Below are 20989 nucleotides of genomic sequence, written 5' to 3' on the forward strand. Positions count from 1 at the left end.
GGGACCCAGAGGAGCACATGTCCTGAAGCTGACTTTGGGGGAAAAAAGCATATCAAGGACAAGGGAGAGATCAGTTCTGTCTAACGCTGCTCAGAAGTCCAGTTAAAAACAAGCCAACAAAACAAAGAACAGAAACAAAGACTGTGAACCAATCAGTGGTTTTACTATTGTGGAATTTACTGGAGGTGTTGAAAAGAGCAGTTTCAGTGCAGAGGTTGCTGGAGGGTTGGAAACATGATGGAGATGGTCTCAAGAGTGAATGAGAAGACAACAATTGAGAAAAAGTAGAATGCAAAACTCTGTCCCCAAATTTTTCCCTAATTAAGGGTCCAGATGGCACATTATCACTAGTAGGAAGAAAGACAAGAGTGGATGGGTATGGCAAGGTATGCCTAAGAAATCTGGGAAGTTGTAGAGTAGGGAAATATACTTTAATAGCTGGACAGAATTGCAGGTCTTAAGGCGTGCTCAGGTATCACAGAGGCATTCTACGTTAGCTGCACATCCGACTTTCAGATACATCATGTTTGCGTAGTATTTTCCTACTACTTACATTTTTTTAGAAAACAGGGGCGCCTGGGGGGCTCAGTCGGTTAAGCGTCCTACTTCAGCTTGGGTCACGGTCTCGCGGTCCGTGAGTTCGAGCCCCGCGTCGGGCTCTGTGCTGACAGCTCAGAGCCTGGAGCCTGTTTTGGATTCTGTGTCTCCATCTCTCTCTGCCCCTCCCCCATTCATGCTCTGTCTCTCTCTGTCTCAAAAATAAACATTAAAAAAAAATTAAAAAAAAAAAAGAAAATCAATTGGCTTTTTTTTACACAAATGAACTTCTTTCAAAAAGGAGATTTTACATGAGGATCACAAATGACAAAACAAGACTTCTTGACGTTAAAAAGTCTTCATTGTTCATCGAAATAGATTCCTAAACATTAACATTTTGTTAAAGGGCCAGCAGTTTAAAGCCAGGAGGGCACACATACACATTTTTGGAAACGCCGCTGCCCTGAATTGAAAACCTCAGTTCTCGCTCTCAGTTTAATAACATAAATCAGAACTCGTTTGCCTAAGTGAGAAAAGAAAAGATCATCTAAATCCGTTGATTTTTATCTATCTTAGAATCCCTCAGGGCAGGTGGTTTGTCTTAATGTCCTGTGAAATGTGCAGAATCATTCTGTGCACATAAAGTGCACTCTACCAGATGGTACTTGATGGCTGTATTCCTCTTTAACATGAACGAATATTAGTTTAGAGAAGATTTGTTTTCTTTTTCAAAATTCCTCTTTTTCCAGTGCCTAAGCACAGCACTTATTGAGACAAATACTTTTGTGCCCCTGTTGGTGCTTCTGAAAAATGGGGGAACTGAATTACATGCAGTGAGCTGTCTGGGTGAGCAGTTAGAAACAGCAGTGGCCTTGGTCTTTAAAGATATTCTTTGTCCTGCAAGCACAAATTAAAGGAAAATTAGCTTTGTCGTAGTTCACCATGTTGTCAAACATCTATCAGAAAACCAGTGACTGAATTCCATGATGTGCTAGCTATCCAAAGTGCGCATCGCTCAATCATGTAACCAAGGATATTTAACCTTGGGTTGTTTACCTGAGGCCACACAAAACATTAGCTGGTTTTCCACTTGCTCGCCATTCCTCAAATTCATGAGGCACGTCCCCATGTCACTGCCTTTTCCTTGGCCGTGCCCTGTGCCAGAATTCCCTTCCCCACATGACTTGCTGTCTCCCCTTTCACAAGCGTCTGCCAACTTTTCACATTTTCCTGATGACCCGTACATGATGGCAAGCCTGCCTCCTCCCCTCCCTGTATGTCCTTCCCAAAATATATTACAGCTGCACTTACACAGATCTGAAAGCTGTATATTTTCATTAATTATTCTGCTTGGTCTCTGGCGCCCCCCCTTACAGTACAAGTTGCATGAAGGAAGAATCCTTGTCTGTGTGGCTCCCGGAATTTTGTCTCATTGGAGCCTCAGTGCTTATTCACACAGCACAGACGGTTAATGAATATTTGGTGCATCAATGAGTGTATACTGTATGCGTTATTCTTGTTAGCTTCCTCTTATAGTCAGGCGTCCTGTCTGAGCGGAGGTGGCTCCAGGGCTGTGAGTGAGGGGGGTGGTTCCGGAACCTTCCCAGTTCATGCTGGGATAACCCCCCAGGGAGATGACCACTCCCCCCCAAGACCTTGTGTGAGAAGCTCACATTGGACTCGGCTCATCAAAAATAAAGTCATAGAAAATGTATGTGTACAAAGGATGAGAAATTCCCTTCTGTTCTATCTGTCTAGTGTCTTAAGTGACACTAACCTCTCCCTTAAAAAAAAAAATTAAGTTTATTTATTTATTTTGAGAGAAAGAGAGAGCAGGAAAGGGGAAGAGAGGGAGAGAGAGGGAGGGAGGGAATCCCAAGCAGACTCCACACTGTCAGTGCAGAGCCAGGAGTGGGGCTTGATCCCCTGAACCATGAGATCATGACCTGAGCCAAAATCAGGAGTCAGAAGTTTACCCGACTGAGCCACCCAGGAGCCCCATGCCCTCTCTATTTTTCAGATGAAATGGTAACTATTAATTTCCATGTTAAAAAAAAAAAACAAAAACAGATGTATCTTCCAATGAAGTAAGTTACAGGGAACTCTAATTGGAGTGGTAACAAAGCCCTTGGTCTTTCTCTTTCACCTACATGGTTAGTGTGAGGTTTAAATGAGATGATGCATGCAAAGATCGTTCCCAGCACAAAGTAAGAAGTCAATCAGTGTTAACTTAAGTATTCACTGTTCAAAACCATATTTGAATTTCTGCCCATCATCCAGAGACAGCTGGCTAGACTCACATATAGAAAAAAAAAAAAAAGGACTATGTATAAAGTGTTTTCAGAAAGGTATTTTAGGTCATAAATATGCATATGGTCAAATCTTATTACAACAAGGATCATTGCTTTTTCTGACTTTTCCATGTTTACCTTTTATGTCCTATTTCTTCCTTTAAAGCATGTCTTTCCCTTAATACTGACAGAAGGAGATACAGAGTATTTACACAAGTGCTGACACTTGTAGTGGTTAGATTTCAGAGCTCTCGTCCAGATAACACACTTCCCCCTTGCTTCCTTGACTGAGAAATTATAAATCCTCCCTAATTACTACACCACTGGCCACGGGTCCTAAAACAACCACAGAGGATTGGCTAAAAGAATAAAAGAAACAAAACAATCGGATAAGGATTTCCTTCCAAATCCTGGGTCTTCAAGCTTTCTAGTGTGGGCACAACCTCATATAAGAATGAGGTAGTTGGGGGCACCTGGGTGGCTCAGCTGGTTAAGCTTCTGACTCTTGGTTTCAGCTCAGGTCATGAATGGTCTCATGGTTTGTGGATCAAGTCCTGCATCCATGGAGCCTGCGTGGGATTCTCTCTCTCCCTCTTTGTGCGCCTCCCCTGCTCGTGCTCTCTCCCTCTCTCAAAATAAATAAAGAAACTTAAAAAAAATTAAGTAGAAAAAAAGAATGAAGTAGGTGAGGTGCCTGGGTAGTTCAGTCGGTTGGGCATCCGACTCTTTATCTCAGCTCAGGTCTTGATCTCAGCTCAGGTTTGATCTGAGTTCAGGCCTTGTGTTGCGCTCCATGCAAGGCATGGAACTTACTTAAAAATAAACCAACCAACAAACAAATCTTTTTAAAAAGTATGACAGGCAAAGTACTGGCTCTCACATTTCTTAAAGTCTGAGGTATTTAAAGGGCCAAACAAAACTGGAAGAAATATTTCAAGGTACCTCGGGAATAGAAAGTAATTAATGTGGATGAAAAAATGGGAAGTTCTTTAGGAATTTCTCTTTGTTATTATTTTAGTAACATAACAATATAATGACTTACATAAATAAAATGATGCAACATTCACCATGCTCTCATCCCACAGCGATAATGTTAAGTGTTAGAGTAGACCCGATACATTAGAAGAAAGGCTAACATTAATCTGAACTTATCTGTATCCACACAAATCTATCTTGTTTCAGAATCCATTACTTCTGGCTCATTGAAAATACAAACAATAAATTGTCTCTCAGAAAACAACAACCACATGCCAATGAACAAATACAAAGAAATTGATTATATCTATAACTATATGACAGGTAAAAATGACTGATTGAGGGGCGCCTGGGTGGCTCAGTCGGTTGAGAGTCCGATTTTGACTCAGGTCATGATCTCCCAGTTCACGGGTTCGAGCCCTACATAGGGCTCTGTACTGACAGCTCAGAGCCTGGGACCTGCTTCTGTGTCTCCCTCTCTCTGTGCCCCTCCCCTAATTGCACTCTGTCTCTCTCTGTTTCTCAAAATGAATGAACATTAAATTTTTTTTTAAATGACTGATTGAAAGAGAAAAACAACAGAAAAAGTTCAGTGTGCACTTTTTAGTGGTAAAATGCAGTCTCTTAATGATGTAGGCAGCCCAGGTCCGAGGACGCTGAGTGGGTCTCACGGGACCAGCCAGCCAGGAGGGTCCCTGATGTGCATAGGACAGAAGTGAAACATGAGCCAGCAGGAGGCGAGGGCACACTTTATTGAAGGTCCAGAGAGACCAGGTATGGATAGAATGTCGGGGAGACTCGGAAAGGAAAGGAGAGAGAGTCTCCTCTTTGTTCAGAATCTGGGGTTTTTACTGAGGATCGTGGTCTGATGTACACTTCCCCTAACCAGTCAGACAAAGAAAAAACGTCCAGGTGTCCTCCATAGCTGACTTATTCCCTGAAGCCAAGATTCTCGGCGTTGAGGTGTCTAACATGGGGGTTCTGAAATTTCCCTAGCATGGCCTCAGTCAGCCGTTCTTGTCCAGTCACTCCTTAGATGTTTCTGTTATACTGGAAGACTCCAAGGAAATCATTAACTCCTTGTACCTTGCAAGGATATAGTACAAGACGCGAATAAGGTGAGGGTCGGTCTTAGAAAGGAAGCGGGAAAATGAGTAAAAAGCAGATTTTTATGCACTCCTTTGGTCTCCCTATCTCACCAATATAGCATAATTCTGCGTTTCTTCAAAAGTGGACTGTGTCATTATTTGTAGTTCTGTTTTATCTTTTTTGGCTAATACTTGCCTGGCAAAGAACAAGAAATGATGAAAATATCAAGCATCTGCGATCAATTCCATTGAGCCTGTTTAAAAACGATATTTTGGGGCGCCTGGGTGGCGCAGTCGGTTAAGCGTCCGACTTCAGCCAGGTCACGATCTCCCGGTCTGTGAGTTTGAGCCCCGCGTCAGGCTCTGGGCTGATGGCTCAGAACCTGGAGCCTGTTTCCAATTCTGTGTCTCCCTCTCTCTCTGCCCCTTCCCCGTTCATGCTCTGTCTCTCTCTGTCCCAAAAATAAATAAACGTTGAAAAAAAAAAAAAAATTAAAAACGATATTTTTTTCTTGCTCTCTACTCTCAGATTTCTATTACAATTAATTTTAGATTTTAAATTAAAAGTTTAGATTTAGACATATATGGAATGTTTCAAAGATATTACCCTAGGTAGTTTATTATTTCATTGTATCTTACTATTTTATTCCATTGTGTTTTATTGTGTATCTGTAATAATGTAATAGTGTTACTCAAAAGAAATAAAGCGTAGGTCTGAAAAAAGTGATCACTTTGCTTGATTAAAATTTGACTGCAGGGAGGGTACAAGGGAAACATCAGGGCCACCAGGAAGATGGTCATTACTAGGATCCATGAAGAAGATAGTAGTGGGGATGGGGATCGGATACAGATTTACACTGCAGACAGTTTGGGGATGGACCCAGTGGGATTTGCTGATGGGGTGCCCTGGAGAGTAGGAATGAGCAATTAAAGTCAAGGTATGAGGCCTGAGCAAAAAGGGGGGTGGGGGTTGCAGTCTCCACGATCACTGAGATAACTAAGACTGAGAACAGTAGGCTGTTGTTTTCTTGAGGGCAGAGGAGGGAGAGAGAGAGCAGGATTTGGGGGTTTGAACATTTTAAATTGGGGATGATTGTCACTCATCCAACTGGGTGTTCAGGTCGGCAGGGGATATGCCTGAAATGCTGAGGAAAGGCTGGGGTTAGGGATATATATACTCAAAGTCCAAAGCTATAGTTTTTTTCTTCTCTGAATTGAGTGAAGGTGGGGAAAAAGAAAAAAAAAAAAAGAGTAATATTTTTTGGAAACTTTCAACGCACCAGATGTTAGTCTGTGTGCCCAGACATAAATCATTTCAGTTAAACCTCCCAATAGTGATTAACTTTTGTATTGTTCTAGTTCTCATTTACAAATGAAGAAATTGAAAAATAATCACATATCTCGTCAGTGGAGCCACTTTTGAATTCGGGCTTTTGGCTTCAGGTTCGAGATTCTTAACCACAAAGCTCCCTGACTCGATATATTCTCAGCAGAAAAAGGAATTTCTCTGCACTGCAAACATTTATGCAGAGTGTAGCGATCCACTCGGGTAAAATTAAGTACACAAACCTTAGGAAAGTCATTACTATATTTCCACTCCAGGTAAGATTACGTATATGTGAAGAAAATACTATTCTTACTCACACTTACTACTTTCACATGAGATAAAATGACAGGATGCTGAGGTCAGATATGAAATTCTGTATTTTACCTCCTGCCATCAGCTCATTTTTTATTCTTTAAGAGTCTCATGGATATCCTGTAATGTTGGTTTCAAGCTTCTATATTGTACTGTACTGACTAGGAGGGTATCAATCACTTGATAATTTAGTCGTGTTTTCTCTCTGAAGGCAACTGATCGAGAGGGAGACCCAATAACATATGCCATTGAGAATGGAGATCCCCAGCGAGTTTTTAATCTTTCAGAAACGTAAGTTAAAAATGATTTCAAAATTTATTTAAAAAAAAAAAGCATTAAACAATGTATTGGTACCAAGGGAACAGACTTCTAATCAGAGACTTTCAGCTGTTTGTAGTTTTATTTTACTTTTTGTTCCCCATGAATGTTAATGAGGTCTGGGGGCGGGGGATAATTCTGAATTCAGAAATATTACCCAGGAGACTATTTATTTTAAACATTTTTACTAGGTAAAATCCACTGAGGTGGAAACATTTTATTTGTAGGCTGGGATTAATTAGATCCCTTTAAAGTTGTCAGTTACTCATAATAACAAGGGCATTTCTACAAAGAGTAACGTGGCGCTAAATTGTTCATCCAAAGAGAATTATGTAAGACAAAGCATAAATTCCAAGTTAAAGTACCACCAAAATCCATCCTTCAGTTTTTGAGTAAAGTACATATAGTCTTAAACAGCTTACACAAAATATTGAGTGTCCCTGCCAGACCTCCTGGGGTCTCTATCAGTGTGACTGTACCCAGCTCTCTGAGCACAGCAGAGACATGTTAGTCATCACCAGGAGAAAGTCAGGAGGAACACTGAACCCTTGAGAGATCACTGGCTTCCTTCTGCAAGATCACAGTAGGCTTGCTTCTGTCCCCTATGGCTGGTCGTTAAAGAGTCATGCTCGCTACCTCTCTCGTTCTTTCTGTGTGGCCCTGAGTTGCTTTACTCCCTAAAAGTATGGAAGCCTAAAGTTGGCCCATGGTTATAAAGTGAACATTTTGACAAATGACCCAGGCATTGCTTCAGTCTCACAAATATCCTGTACATAAGGCCAACTCAAGAGAGCCATGTGTGGTCACTGGTCTTGGGAAAAGCACCTATATTGTCAAGTCCACTAGGATGTTCCAACTGTGAGTTAGTACACAGTTAGAAACAGTATTTCTCAGACTTTTAGATTTCACACGAGTAAACTTACATTTAAAAAATGGAAAGACTTAACTATTTTGAATTTTCTCCAATAGGTATGTACAGATCTTAAGTAGCTAAAGTTTACAATCATCCTGAAATGAATAAAACTTTTTCAAGGGACATTTTTCACTGTAATCAATACTGTGTGGTGCTTGTTTTAAAATGCAGATACAGATCACTAGAATAAAGTTAAGGGTCTAGAAATAACCCCTAACATTTATGGCCAATCGGTTCCCTCCACCCCAAAAAAAAGTCCAAAACAATCCCGTCAGGAAAGAATAATCTTTTCAATAAATGAAGTTTGGGGCAACATACAAAAGAATGAAGTTTTGTCTTTATCTTCTTGCCATTTGCAAAGATTAGCTCAACTGGATCATAGACCTGAATATTAGAGGTAAAAAAATTTATATAACTGTTAGAAGAAAATACAGTAAATCTGTAGGCAATGTTTTTTTTAGATATGACACTAAACTACAAGTGATTAAATGACAAGATGGATAAGTTGGACTTCATCAAAATTTGGGAAATACGTGACTTAGAGGACATGATCAAGAAAGTGAAGACCACACTCAGCCTGAGAGAAAATATTTTCTTTAAATGTTTATTCATTTTTGAGAGAGAGAGAGAGAGAAGGCAGGGGAGGTCAGAGAGAGAGGGGGACAGAGGATCCAAAGAAGGCTCTGAGCTGTCAGCACAGAGCCTGATGTGGGGCTTGAACCCACGAACCGTGAAATCAACCTGAGTGGAAGTCAGATGCTTAACTGACTGAGCCACCCACGTTCCCCTTAAATAAAGCAGATAATAAAGGACATACGTATAGAGAACGTATATAAAGAACCATTACAACTCAAAAGTAAACAAAGAAATAACCCAAATAAAAATGGACAGGAATTTGAATAGACATTTCTCCAAAGAAGCTACATGAACGGCCAGTAAGCACATGGAAATTCAGTCACGATCAACTATCATTAGGGAAATGCAGGTGAAAATCACAAGGCACTGCTTCTCACCTCCTTTGAGTGTCTATACTGACAAAGAAAGGAGATGGTAAGTGTGGCTGAGGACTTGGAGATTTGAGTCCTCATATATTCCTGGAGGGGCAGTAAAATAAGTGTATACTTTGGAAAACAATGTGTCGTCTTCTTTTTTAAAAAAAAATTTTTTTACTTTTATTGATTTTTGAGACAGAGAGAGACAGAGCATGAACGGGGGAGGGTCAGAGAGAGGGAGACACAGAATCCGAAACAGGCTCCAGGCTCCGAGCCGTCAGCACAGGGCCCGACGCGGGGCGTGAACTCACGGACCGTGAGATCATGACCTGAGCCGAAGTCGGACGCTCAACCGACTGAGCCACCCAGGTGCCCCACAATGTGTCGTCTTCTAATGTTACACATAGAGTCACCATATAACCCAATAATTCTACCCGTATCTGCTCAAGAAATGAAAACATACATCCACATAAAAAGTTGCACAAATATATACACAACAGAATTATTTACAAGAGCAGAATGTGGAAGCAACTCAAATGTCCATGTACGGATGAATGGATGAACCAAATGTACATCCATACACTGGAATCCTTTGTCAATAAAGGAGAACGTAGCGCTGACACCCACTACAACATGGATGAGCCTTGAAAACATTATACTGAGTGGAAAAAGTTGTTCACAAAGGACCACACATAGTGTAATTCCACTTTTACAAAATGTCCAGAATAGGCCAATCTCTAGGGACAAAAACAGGACACTAGTGGTTGCCTAGGGCTGGGGGTGGGACAGAATAGGGAGTCACTGACAGTGGACCATGCTAACAGTGAAGAACACATTCTAAAGTTGATTGTCCTGGTGGTCAGACGACTCTGCAAATAAACTAAAATTCATGGAATTGTACCCTGAAATGGTACAAATTTGATCACATGTGAATTACATATTAATAAAACAAAAATTCATGGAATCATACCTTGTGAATGGGTGAATTTGATTACCTGTGAATTACATGTTCCTAATGCTGTTTTTTAAAAGGACAAGAATGAACCTTTCACCTGCCCTCATGAGCAGGAAGCCCAGGCCTTACTGTCTGTTAAGGATTTCCATCCCTGTGTTTACCTGCTTCTCCCTTGAGGCTGAAGGATTTCCAGCTGCTAGCTGTGACATCTGATGAGTCACCAACTTTACCAAAGCAATTCTCCACCCAAGCTGCTCCCATAGCAAGGGTTTCTCTGCTTCTTCTCTCATCTCAGCTTTTGTGTGACCTAACTAGGTCACAGAGGTTCTTCAAGGTGTGAAAGATGTCAGGGCAGCCTCCTCCTTGTCTAAATTGACCACAGTTCTTGATACTTGGCCCCCACCTCAACTCAGACAGCCATATTCTTAAATGCAAGATGCTTCTGGGACAGCCCGTGTCCAGAACATCCCTGTGATGACGGCACGGTCTCCTTTGATGATCATTCTTGATTCAGAGTCCACTACGCCGGGTCCGTTGCTTTCTACCTATGGTCATTTTATTTCAGCCACCTCAGAGCTGTTGCTGTCATTATATTTGCAGGCTGTCCTCAACCATTACCAATATATTTGAATATTCAAGTAATATATTAATTGAATATATTCGTTACCAATATATTCCCCATTTGAAATGTGGGAAAATTGAAATTTTAATCCCTTCCCTCTCTGAAATTTCTGGGCTAATTGTGAAAATGAGTGCCACTGGTTCTATGTAAGTTTTAAGGATTCAGATACTTCAGGTACTCTTTTAGAAAGTAATAGAGGGGCGCCTGGGTGGCGCAGTCGGTTAAGCGTCCGACTTCAGCCAGGTCACGATCTCGCAGTCCGTGAGTTCGAGCCCCGCGTCGGGCTCTGGGCTGATGGCTCAGAGCCTGGAGCCTGTTTCTGACTCTGTGTCTCCCTCTCTCTCTGCCCCTCCCCCGTTCATGCTCTGTCTCTCTCTGTCCCAAAAAAAATAAACATTGAAAAAAAAATTTTTAAAAAAAAGAAAGTAATAGAAAATAGGGGCGCCTGGGTAGCTCCGTCGGTTAAGCATCCGACTCTTGGTTTCAGCTCAGCTCATAATCTCACAGCTCTTGAGTTCGAGCCCCACTACTGGTGCAGAACCTGCTTGAGATTCTTTCTCCTTCTCTCCCTCTCTCTCTCTTCCTCCCCTCCCTCTTTCTCTCAAAATAAGTAAAATAAACCTAAAAAAAACTAATAGGAAAGAAATAATGGTCTACCTTAGGAGACACTATATAATTTATACAATTAATGTTTCTAGTTACATTTTCCTTCTTCAAACAAAAAAAGTATATATTCATGTTTACTTTAAATATTATATTATTTTGTGCTATGATACAAATTTTAGCAATAATCATTATTACAGTCCCATTAACTTACTTTTTTCTATTGAAATAAAAATATGCCAAAGGTTTTTGTAAATCTTTAAAAACATCAGTAGTGATAAATAATCACTTCAATGCTAATATAGATCTACAAAATGTTGCACTGTTATATACATATTAATGTATTGGATTAGTCATTTAGCCATGAAAGGAACACACTCTTTAAAGGAAAGAACTTGTTCTTAAAAATCACAGCCATCTTTCATGAAAATCATTCCATACCATGTATTAAATGACCAGATCTGTGTGGTTCTGTAACATACTGAATTATTTTAACAACTTCTCATGGTGTCTTGTCGCTAGTTGCACATGATACAGCAAATATTTATTCACCAAACATTGACAGAGAAGTAAACATTTAAACAAAATATATTTAAAAACTTCCTTTATAGCACGATGGCCAAATATCTAAGTTATTATTGCAGGACGGTGAGGAATTCCTATAGACAGAATTGTAAAGAGCGTATGAGTTTAATGCAAAAGTTAAAAAGCTAAACAGAAGAACCTCAAAGAGTTATATCTGCCCGTGGTTAGAATTTTATTTGAAAATTCTTTTACCTTCGCTGCCATTGTGCTCATTTTCTACATGACTACATTCATTTTGATACCAAGTTTAAGGCTTGATTATACTTTTCACATCAGTGTGAACTTTATGATTTCCCTGAAGATTAAATAACATATAACAAAGTGATGTGCATTTGCTTTTCTGTCAACCCTACTTTCAAAATACGTATTCAAACGAACTGCTTCTCACGCCTTTCACCCCCCCTTTGCCCCTGCCACCGTCCGCTTCCCTCAACCGCAGCCCACACCTGCCTCCTCCTGTCAGTCTGCCTTTGTTAACCACTAATCACTATTTAACACGAACACCATGTCCAACTTGCAGCAACCACACACTTGCGGGTACACTGTATCCTCTCTCCATGTTATTTCAGGTACACTCTGTCCTCTCTGCATGTCATTTCAGGTACACTCTGTCCTCTCTAGATGTCATCGTGAAGCCTGAAACATGATGCCCGCAGGCAACATGATAAATCTCTGAATGACACAGATACTTATGAGTGTAAACAATATTAAATCACAGCCAGTAGAATGTATTGAAAACGCTTAAAGGAAGCATACAATAGGAACATGGAATCTGTGAGATCATTTTTCTCAGCCCATGACGCAGCTACTCTACAGTGTTTCCTAATCAACAGGGCAGTTGGAGAAATGGTTACTTGGAGATGCAGGTTCTCAATGCTATCAGACTGGTTTGTTTGGAAGAAGATACCCTCCATGACATTTTATTTACATTGTGTAAACAACTTTGGAACTCCATCATTATGGTTAGGAAAACCAACTCATGTCTTACAGAGCTTGATTTTGTCCAGCACGACTCATTTCAGAAACATAGCCTTCACGTTTGCTGAGGGGATTCTGTGTGATATAATTAATATAATTGAAGTGAAATTCACATGGCATAAAACGAACCATGTCAAAGTGAACGATTCAGTGGCCTTAGCAGACTTACCACATTGCACAACTACCCCTTGTATCTTGTTCTGGAATATCTTTATTACTCCAAAATAAGTAAGCGGCTGCTGACCCCCTTGTATCTTCTTCTGGAATATCTTTATTACTCCAAAAGGAAACCCGACCCATTATGTAAGCGGCTGCCCCCTATCCGTCCCTCCCTTTACCCCTGGCAACCAGCAATTTATGTTCTGTCTCTACGGATTTATCTATTGTCCATATTTCCTATAAATGGAATAATACATGTGAATGTTGTGTCTGGCTTTTTTCACTTAGCCTAAGGTTTTGCAGTTCAGCCACGTTGAAGCATGGGTCAGGACTTCATTCCTTTCTATACCTGTGTAGTATCTCATGGAGTGTGTGTGCCCTCTTTTCATCCATTCATAATTGGATGGCCATTTGGACGGTTTTTCTAGGTCTTGGCTGTTGTGAATACTGCCACTATGAGCACATATGTACATGTATTTAAGAATCTGTTTTCAGTTCTCCTGAGTATATTCCTGGAATTGGAATTGCAGGGTCATACTGTAATTTTATGTTTACTTTTTGAGGAACTGCCGGACTGTTTCCCACAGTGACTGGACCAGTTTACATTCCCACCAGCAATGTGCTAGCATTCCGACTGATTCCTTTCTATCTTTCTCAACATGTTATTTTCCCATTTATTTTGTTAATGGTATGCATCCTAGTGAGTGTGAAATGGGAGTTCATTGTAGTTTTGGTTTAGTTCCCTGCTGATTCATGATGTTGAGTATCCTTCCATGTGCTTTTTGCTCACTTGTGTATCTTTGTTGGAGAAATGTCTGTTCAAGTCCTTTGCCTAATTTTTTTTTAATGTTTATTCATTTTTGAGACGGAGACAGAGTGTGAGTGGGGGAGGGGCACAGAGAGGGAGGCACAGAATCCGAAGCAGGTTCCAGGCTCCGAGCTGTCAGCACAGAGCCTGACGCAGGGCTCAAACTCACAAACCACCAGATCATGACCTGAGCTGAAGTCGGACGCTTAACCAACGGAGTCACCCAGGCGCCCCTCTTTGCCTAATTTTTAATTGAGTTGTTTGTATTTTTGTTGTTGAGTTTTAAGAATCCCTTATCCATTTGCTGAGCCAGATTCTTATCAGATATAGGATTTGCAAATATTTTCTCCCATTTTGTATATTTCTTCCACTCTATTGGTGATGTCCTTTGATGCCAAAAATTCTTAATTTTGGTGAAGTCCAATATACCTATTTTTTTTTCTTTTGCTGCTCAGGCTTTTAGTGTCATATTTAAGAATCTATTGTCAAATCCAAGATCATGAAGATTTATCTCCAAGTTTTTGTCCAAGAGTTTCATGGTTTCAGTACTTATATTAGATTTTTCATTCGTTTTGAGTTAACTTCCATCTATGGTGTAATAAGACAGTCCAAGGTCATTCTTTCACGTGTCGATCTCCACTTGCCCCGGCACCATTTGTTTAAGAGACGAATCTTTCCCTGTTGAATAATCTTCATGCTTGTTGAAAACCAACTGGCTGCAGATGCAATGGGTTTATCTCTGGACTCTCAGTGCTACCCCACTCCCCAGTATATGTGGGTGCTTCTCAATGTCCTGGTTTCCCAAGAAAGTCTCTGCCCACCTTTTCTTCCAGGCCTCCAGCACTCGATTGTACACCTCAGCTGTAATCTTTTGCCTTAGGTGACTGCAGGGTGCTCCCCGCCTTACAGTGTTTTCTAGAAAAACCCACTGCTTGTCTGCCTCTAGTAAGTTCTGGGTTAGACGAAATAAAGGCAAGAACCATGCATCATTCCTTCAGGCATCCCCCAGACCTACAAACACAATTCTTGGTGGATAAGGGTAGCACTGGGGATGCTGGCGTCCATCTTCAAGACCACTGATGTCACCCCTGTGCGATACATTTTCAGTCATGCAAAATTTAGGTGGCACTATTATTGTTTTAACATAAACGGTTCTTACATACTTTTAATATATGAACGTACAAGATTTACTGCATTCCTAGATGCAGCCCAGTGTATCCTGAACTATAGTTCCAGCCAGCTGGTAGGAACACTCGCCCTTTCCAATTGTTTCAGGAATTTCAGGAAAGCATGCTTAGGTGTACCCATCAGCTAGTCCTTCAGCTATAAATACCAAAAGATACTACTTATTCTTTCTCTCCTTCTCCGTCTCCCAAATATCCTGCCCAATTGCCTACTGCACTGGGCACAAGGCACACATCGTATTGAGCAAAGAGCTATCTTTGCAACAATTACCAGACCATTAAAAATTAGCTGTTTAATTATAATATGGCTATAAATGGGGATACTATATAAATTTCTAGAGATTTTCTAATTTAATGTACAAGGAAGAACATAGATATTAGAACCTGAAACCAAGGGGAAAAACGGAAAGCAATAACTCAGTTTTCTTTTTTCTTTCATTGTCCTATGGCTAGGGCTCTCAGATTTTCTGTTTAAGTTGCTTGTGAGTAAGTCTCAGAAGCAATAATGTCTTACTTTTGTCTTGAAGTCATTTTAGAATGAGATTATCTGAACCATCTGAGGTGTGGGAAGTTCATCCAAAAGCCATTGTTATGAACAACTCTGGGTTGTCAGTTCTTTTGACGAAACATTTAAAAATGTACCACTAGTAAACTTCGTTTTCTATAGTTATACCATATGCTAGAACTTTTTAAAGTCCATTCGATCAACAACAATAAAATAAAGCAAATAGAGTAACCGTGACTCTGACTTTGATTCATTGGTGTTAACTGTTTTTACCCAACTACCATGTATGATGTGAATTGCTTAAATTCCGCTGTAACAATAAAAGCACTTGTGTCAAAATGTGAAAGCCTTCTATCAGTCAGAAACAAATTATGTTTTTATGCTTGAATAAATATTTTAATGCTTTATTATATTAATATAACCTCTCCTCCACAATAGATACTCGGTAGGCCTTTATTAAAATGTCACATATCAGATGTCAGATTGTAAAATCTAAGATAAAAATTTGGGGATTTGTTTTAGAGAGGATTAGAAGTAACCAAACTGTTATAAGACAAATTACATTGGAGAAGAAAGTATTAACTATTTGGACACATTGATTTTAAACAGTGAAAGGGTAAGAAGTAGTATTAAAATATTCTAATTATGAGAATTTGTCCAAAGGCTCTTCATCTCCCATTATATATAATAAATAAAATAAAGAAATATCTAAATTTCAAAAGAATAACAAAATGATACAATTGTTAGTGTATCCAACAAAAGTCTGTTTTTTATAAATTATAAAATGGGAGAGTGAATGCTGATAAAATTATGTTTCCTTAAAAAGAATGTAAAATATTGCGGTCTGAATCCTCTTTGGAAAATAGTATAATGTATCTAAATCTGATTACTATGGAGAATAAAAATAAATATTACAAAAATAATCCTAATACCCATGAAAGTTTTAACATTTTACTGCATATTTTCTAATTTTCTACAATGAGCCTCCATTGTTTTGAAACTGGGAAAGAAGAAAAAGTAAATGTTAATCACTAGGATTTGTCAAAGATAGAATTTAGATATTTGCATTTCCAGTATGGGCACATATGTGAGGATGAACAGGAATGCTATGTATTAGTTCTAAGAAACCATTCCTTGATTCAAAGGATTATGAAACTACTAACGACTAATGAAGTCTTTTACCTTTGAAATAATCATAAACAAGATAGACATCTTTCTTCCCGAAATGAATTAAGAGTAGTTTTATTTTTCTCTTGGAGGCTGGAGAATCAGCTCAGTTATCTCATTCAGTTTGGGGGTTTTTCATTGTCACTAATAAGCTCATCAGCCTTAAAGGGTTTTTTTAATCATCAACATGAATCCTAGAATCAGGCATCTTAAATATTCAGGCTACATTTGCTGAAGGGGAAAAACCTGTCAAGAGTAGTTCCTGATGGGAGGAAGACTCCCTGTGACAAAAGATCTTTGTGTGTCTTATCTGTTTGTTTGTTTTCTCTGTCACTAGTACTGGGATTCTAACCTTAGGGAAAGCCCTGGACAGGGAGAGCACGGATCGCTACATTCTGATCGTCACTGCTTCCGATGGCAGGCCGGATGGGGTGAGTACTTGGCCTGGGGACCGAAGGGTGGTAAGCACAGTGCTGGAGAAACTGAGAGACTTGTAGTCTGATACTCCGAAACAATGTGTCACCATCCTGAGTCCAGGAATAATCTCTTTCACGAGGAGCAGCTCCTTAAATTACTTGGAGAAGTGGTCTTTTCTCCAATGCACTCTTTTAATAGATGAGCGTATACTCTGAATCTCTTAGGAACAGAATAGATATTTGTGATTGACATTCTTACCCAACTCGTGGGGAAATTGAAGTCTAACAGCCTAGAATGCAGTCCATGAACAGGATCACCTGCACTGCGCCCCAAAATGTGTCCTGGCTGTTTTACCCTATCGCAGCCTGTTCCCTTTAATGTCAGTTTTTGGTGGGGGTGGGGGGACTGCAGATAAATGTCTTGAAGCACTTAGGAAACCAAGTTGACTGATTCCACAGGTCATTTGTAAGCAGCACTCAGGGTCCTGACTAATCCTTGGTGATGGAAGTGCTTTACATGGCCCATAATTCCAGACAGGATAAATTTTGTTTAGTCCTTCTGGAGTGTTTTAAAATCATTTGACTGTATTCTTTAAACCACCTTGCTTACAACCACTACTGTTCTAATTTTTAAACACTGTAACATTTCAATTGTTGGTAACAGGTCATTAGACTTTTTTCAACATTTCTATGGCACGGAGTAGTTTCCTGTTTAGTCAGATGCTTATAGGCAAACTCAGCACGTTATAGGCCAATTCAGTACTGTTCTCTGGAAATAATTTCAAATTCAGGTTGGGAGCATAGGTGAGGCTCACCCAATTACAATAGCAGCATAGCTCCACCTGACTTGAAATTAATTGATTAATCTATATGGTAGGTTGATTGGGGGCATATGATGCTCTCCTCACACTTATTTGAAGAGGATTGCTCAGAAAATTAATCGATGCATCTGCCAATAATAAGCCATTTGCCATTTCTCAAACATTAGGTAGAACAGTTATATGTAGAAAATAAAATAGAGTAAAACCTTGGTTTGCGTGCATAATTCGTTCTGAAAACATGCTTGTAATCCAAAGCACTCGTCTATCAAAGCAAATTTCAAGAACCATTGGCTCAGTTGTGATTATGTGACATTCAGCATCACGTACCACTCAAGTATTACAAGATGTCGCTCATTTATCAAGTTACAATTTGTTAGAAATGTTTGCCCATCTTGGGGAATGCCTGCAGAACAAGTTATTCACATTCCAAGGTTTTGCTGTATACAGGACAGTCTGAGTAAATAGTGTGGCCAGGACAAAGTACTTAGCTGTGTGAAGAAAAATAAAACTGAGATTAAGTTTTAATCCTTGATTAAGGATTAATCAAGGTGTCCTTGATTAAGAGTGTGCCTGGGTTAGACCTACATGAAGAAGGCAAATGGGAGTCTCAAGAAGACAATAAGTGAAGGCTTTGCTGTATGGTGGAAGACTAATTGGTAACTTGGCCAGGAAATGATGGAGGGAGGATCCTGAGGAATTACTCAGCATGGAGGAAGGGGTGTCATTAGAGTGAACTAAAATAAGCAAGGAGCACTCAGGTCAGCTATTAGAATAGAAAAAAAGAAAACATAATGCACAGCTTTGGGATACATCAGGTTACAAATCAGATGTTAGTGGCAGTGATAATAGCTAGGAACCTTTTAAAAATCATTCCTTAGACAAGAGAACAGATAGAAAATAAATAGTATATTAAGATATCTGGTATAGTGTCAATCCACTGATTATGGGTTTCTCCACATCAAAAACAGAGAATCAATTATGGGTTAAATATAGTGGTTTAATTTCTTCTAGAGCATTTTTCTTTCTTTTTTTTTTTTTAAATTTTTTTCAATGTTTATTTACTTTTGAAGGAAAGGGAGAGAGACAGAGCATGAGCGGGCGAGGGGCAGAGAGAGAGAGAGACACAGAATTCGAAGCAGGTTCCAGGCTCTGAGCTGTCAGCACAGCTGACACAAACCATGAGATCATGTTCTGAGCTGAAGTCGGAAGCTCAACCGACTGGAGCCACCCAGGCATCCGGAGAGTGTTTTGTTTTTTTTTTTTTTTTTCTGGTTACTTGTGTATGTCAGACCCCTTGGACAGGTCATTTAGCATTTCCAGCTCCCCCACATTTTCATTCGTATGATCAATAAGGTCTCATTCAGCTTTAAAATTATGATCCTTTTAAGTGAAGGTGTTTTATTTTCAAAAGTTTGTATTGAGAGTACCAGTAGAGAAAGGAATCAAAAAAAAAAAAAAAAAAGCTTCTTTAGTTAATTCCATTATTTATATAATGTTAGGGATGGACTTACAAATGGGTACATATAGCGGGTTCCTGAAGAGAAAGTGATTACATAATCACAACTGTCTCACATTTTGATAGCATTCTTCTTATCTGTACGTTTAAAGTTACTCCTTTGTAGAGTTATGGTAAAACTAACCATTCGACCTTAATGGTTATGGTTTTCAAGAAAGATATTTAATGGGCAGTGTCCCCAGGTGGATGGACTCTTCTTAAATCAAAATGATTACCAGCAATTTGTGTGAAACAGATTGAGAAGATATAATTTGATTTCATCATAAAAAAACCACCTCCCTGCAATCTTCAAAATGTGGTTAGGGGAGAAGAGGGCTAATATTCTAGTGGTCATTGCTGATGTGTTGTAGACACGGTTGAGGGAACTTTTTTTGATGTTCTTGTATTTTTTTTTCCCCTTTTCTTTTTTTTTTTTATTTTTTTATTTTTTTATTTTTTTATTTTATTTTTTTTTTTCAACGTTTATTTATTTTTGGGACAGAGAGAGACAGAGCATGAACGGGGGAGGGGCAGAGAGAGAGAGAGGGAGACACAGAATCGGAAACAGGCTCCAGGCTCTGAGCCATCAGCCCAGAGCCTGACGCGGGGCTCGAACTCACGGACCGCGAGATCGTGACCTGGCTGAAGTCGGACGCTTAACCGACTGCGCCACCCAGGCGCCCCTTTTTTTCCCCTTTTCTAAATGTAACTTTGTCAAGAGTAGTTTAAAAAAAAAATCTATACATGTAAGTTACATATCTCATTATAAATAGACTTCTTTAGCTATATGACTACAGATAAGCTCATACTTTCTGGATTTTAGTAGTTATCTACAGGTACTTGGTATTACTTACAAATCTGTGAAGTTGAAAATTCCTTAATAAAGCTTCTACCATATTTTATTCCAATATTTTCACATTTTTGGTGAAATAGACTTTGAAAATTTTATATATCGTACACATTTTTAAGCAGTTGTGTTTTACCTAATTTATAATAATAACATATAGGATAGCTCCCAAATGCATTTTTTGGAAGGAATATACACTCAATTTCTTTTCAGAAGCTTCTTTTTCACATTTATTTATTTATTTCACATTTATTTTACTTATAAACTAAATGTCACATTTCACATTTCACATTTATTTATTTCACATTTATTTTACTTATAAACTAAATCCAAACGATCTGAGCTAAAAATACATTTTTTGGGAAAATTTTATTGGAAAATGTGGGCAAACTTTATTATGCTTATGGATACAATTTGATCAACAGAGAGGGAGAATTTTTCCTCGAGTCTTTTATGGTCCCTGGCTGGGTCTGAAAATTAAACTGACAAAGTCAGACTAACAGGAAAAAGCGCATTTATTTAAATTTTACATGACATGGCAACCCCCATAAGGAAACGAAGACCCAAAGAATTAGTGAAATCTACTTGCTATAATAGTGGATAAAAGGATCAGAGGCACCAAAAAAAAAAAAAAAAAAAAAAAAAAGGATCAGAGGCAGGTGCAGAAAAGCAACTAAACTACGCGGAGAGGCTGAAGGGAGCTATGAATTATTTTAACAAGGTCAGCCTACATAGAATTCTCTCCATCTCAATTTCTTGCTCTTGTTGGGCATAAAAATGTTACCTTCCTTCTCATACAGGGAATACATCTTTCACGTAGCAATTTAATATCCTGCCTTCAAGAAAAAGAAAGAAGGACTGAGTGTTTTTCCTGTATTTGTTGTTCTTCAAGTACCTTTATCTCAAAAGTCAATACACCGGAGTGGCATATTTTGGGGTGATGTCCTCTGAACTCCTTCAACAGTCAGTGGCAGCAATAGACTGTAGGAATAGGCTTGTAAGTACGGGGAAGCCCAAACAGCAGGGGCTTAAACAAATCAGGGTTTGTCTCAAATATAAAGAAGCGTTGAGGTGGGCAGGAAATGGTTGGC

The 20989-nt window shown here is 39.3% G+C and overlaps 1 protein-coding gene across 15 annotated transcripts in view; it reads left to right on the top strand.

Moving 5' to 3' along the window:
• PCDH15 (protocadherin related 15) overlaps positions 1-20989 on the top strand; it is a 1260230-nt gene that overhangs the window by 982832 nt on the left and 256409 nt on the right. For all 15 annotated transcript variants that reach the window (XR_015241496.1, XM_086679475.1, XM_086679485.1 and 12 more), the window contains 2 exons: positions 6742-6821; positions 16657-16750. Coding sequence is in view for 14 of the 15 variants with exons in the window: in XM_086679475.1 (XP_086535601.1) it covers positions 6742-6821; positions 16657-16750 (174 nt within the window). In the remaining variant the exon portion in view is untranslated. The remainder of the gene's footprint in view (positions 1-6741; positions 6822-16656; positions 16751-20989) is intronic.

Source organism: Puma concolor, chromosome D2 (genome assembly GCF_028749965.1).
Source record: "Puma concolor isolate L17-30 chromosome D2, mPumCon1.1.hap2, whole genome shotgun sequence".
Lineage (NCBI taxonomy): Eukaryota > Metazoa > Chordata > Mammalia > Carnivora > Felidae > Puma > Puma concolor.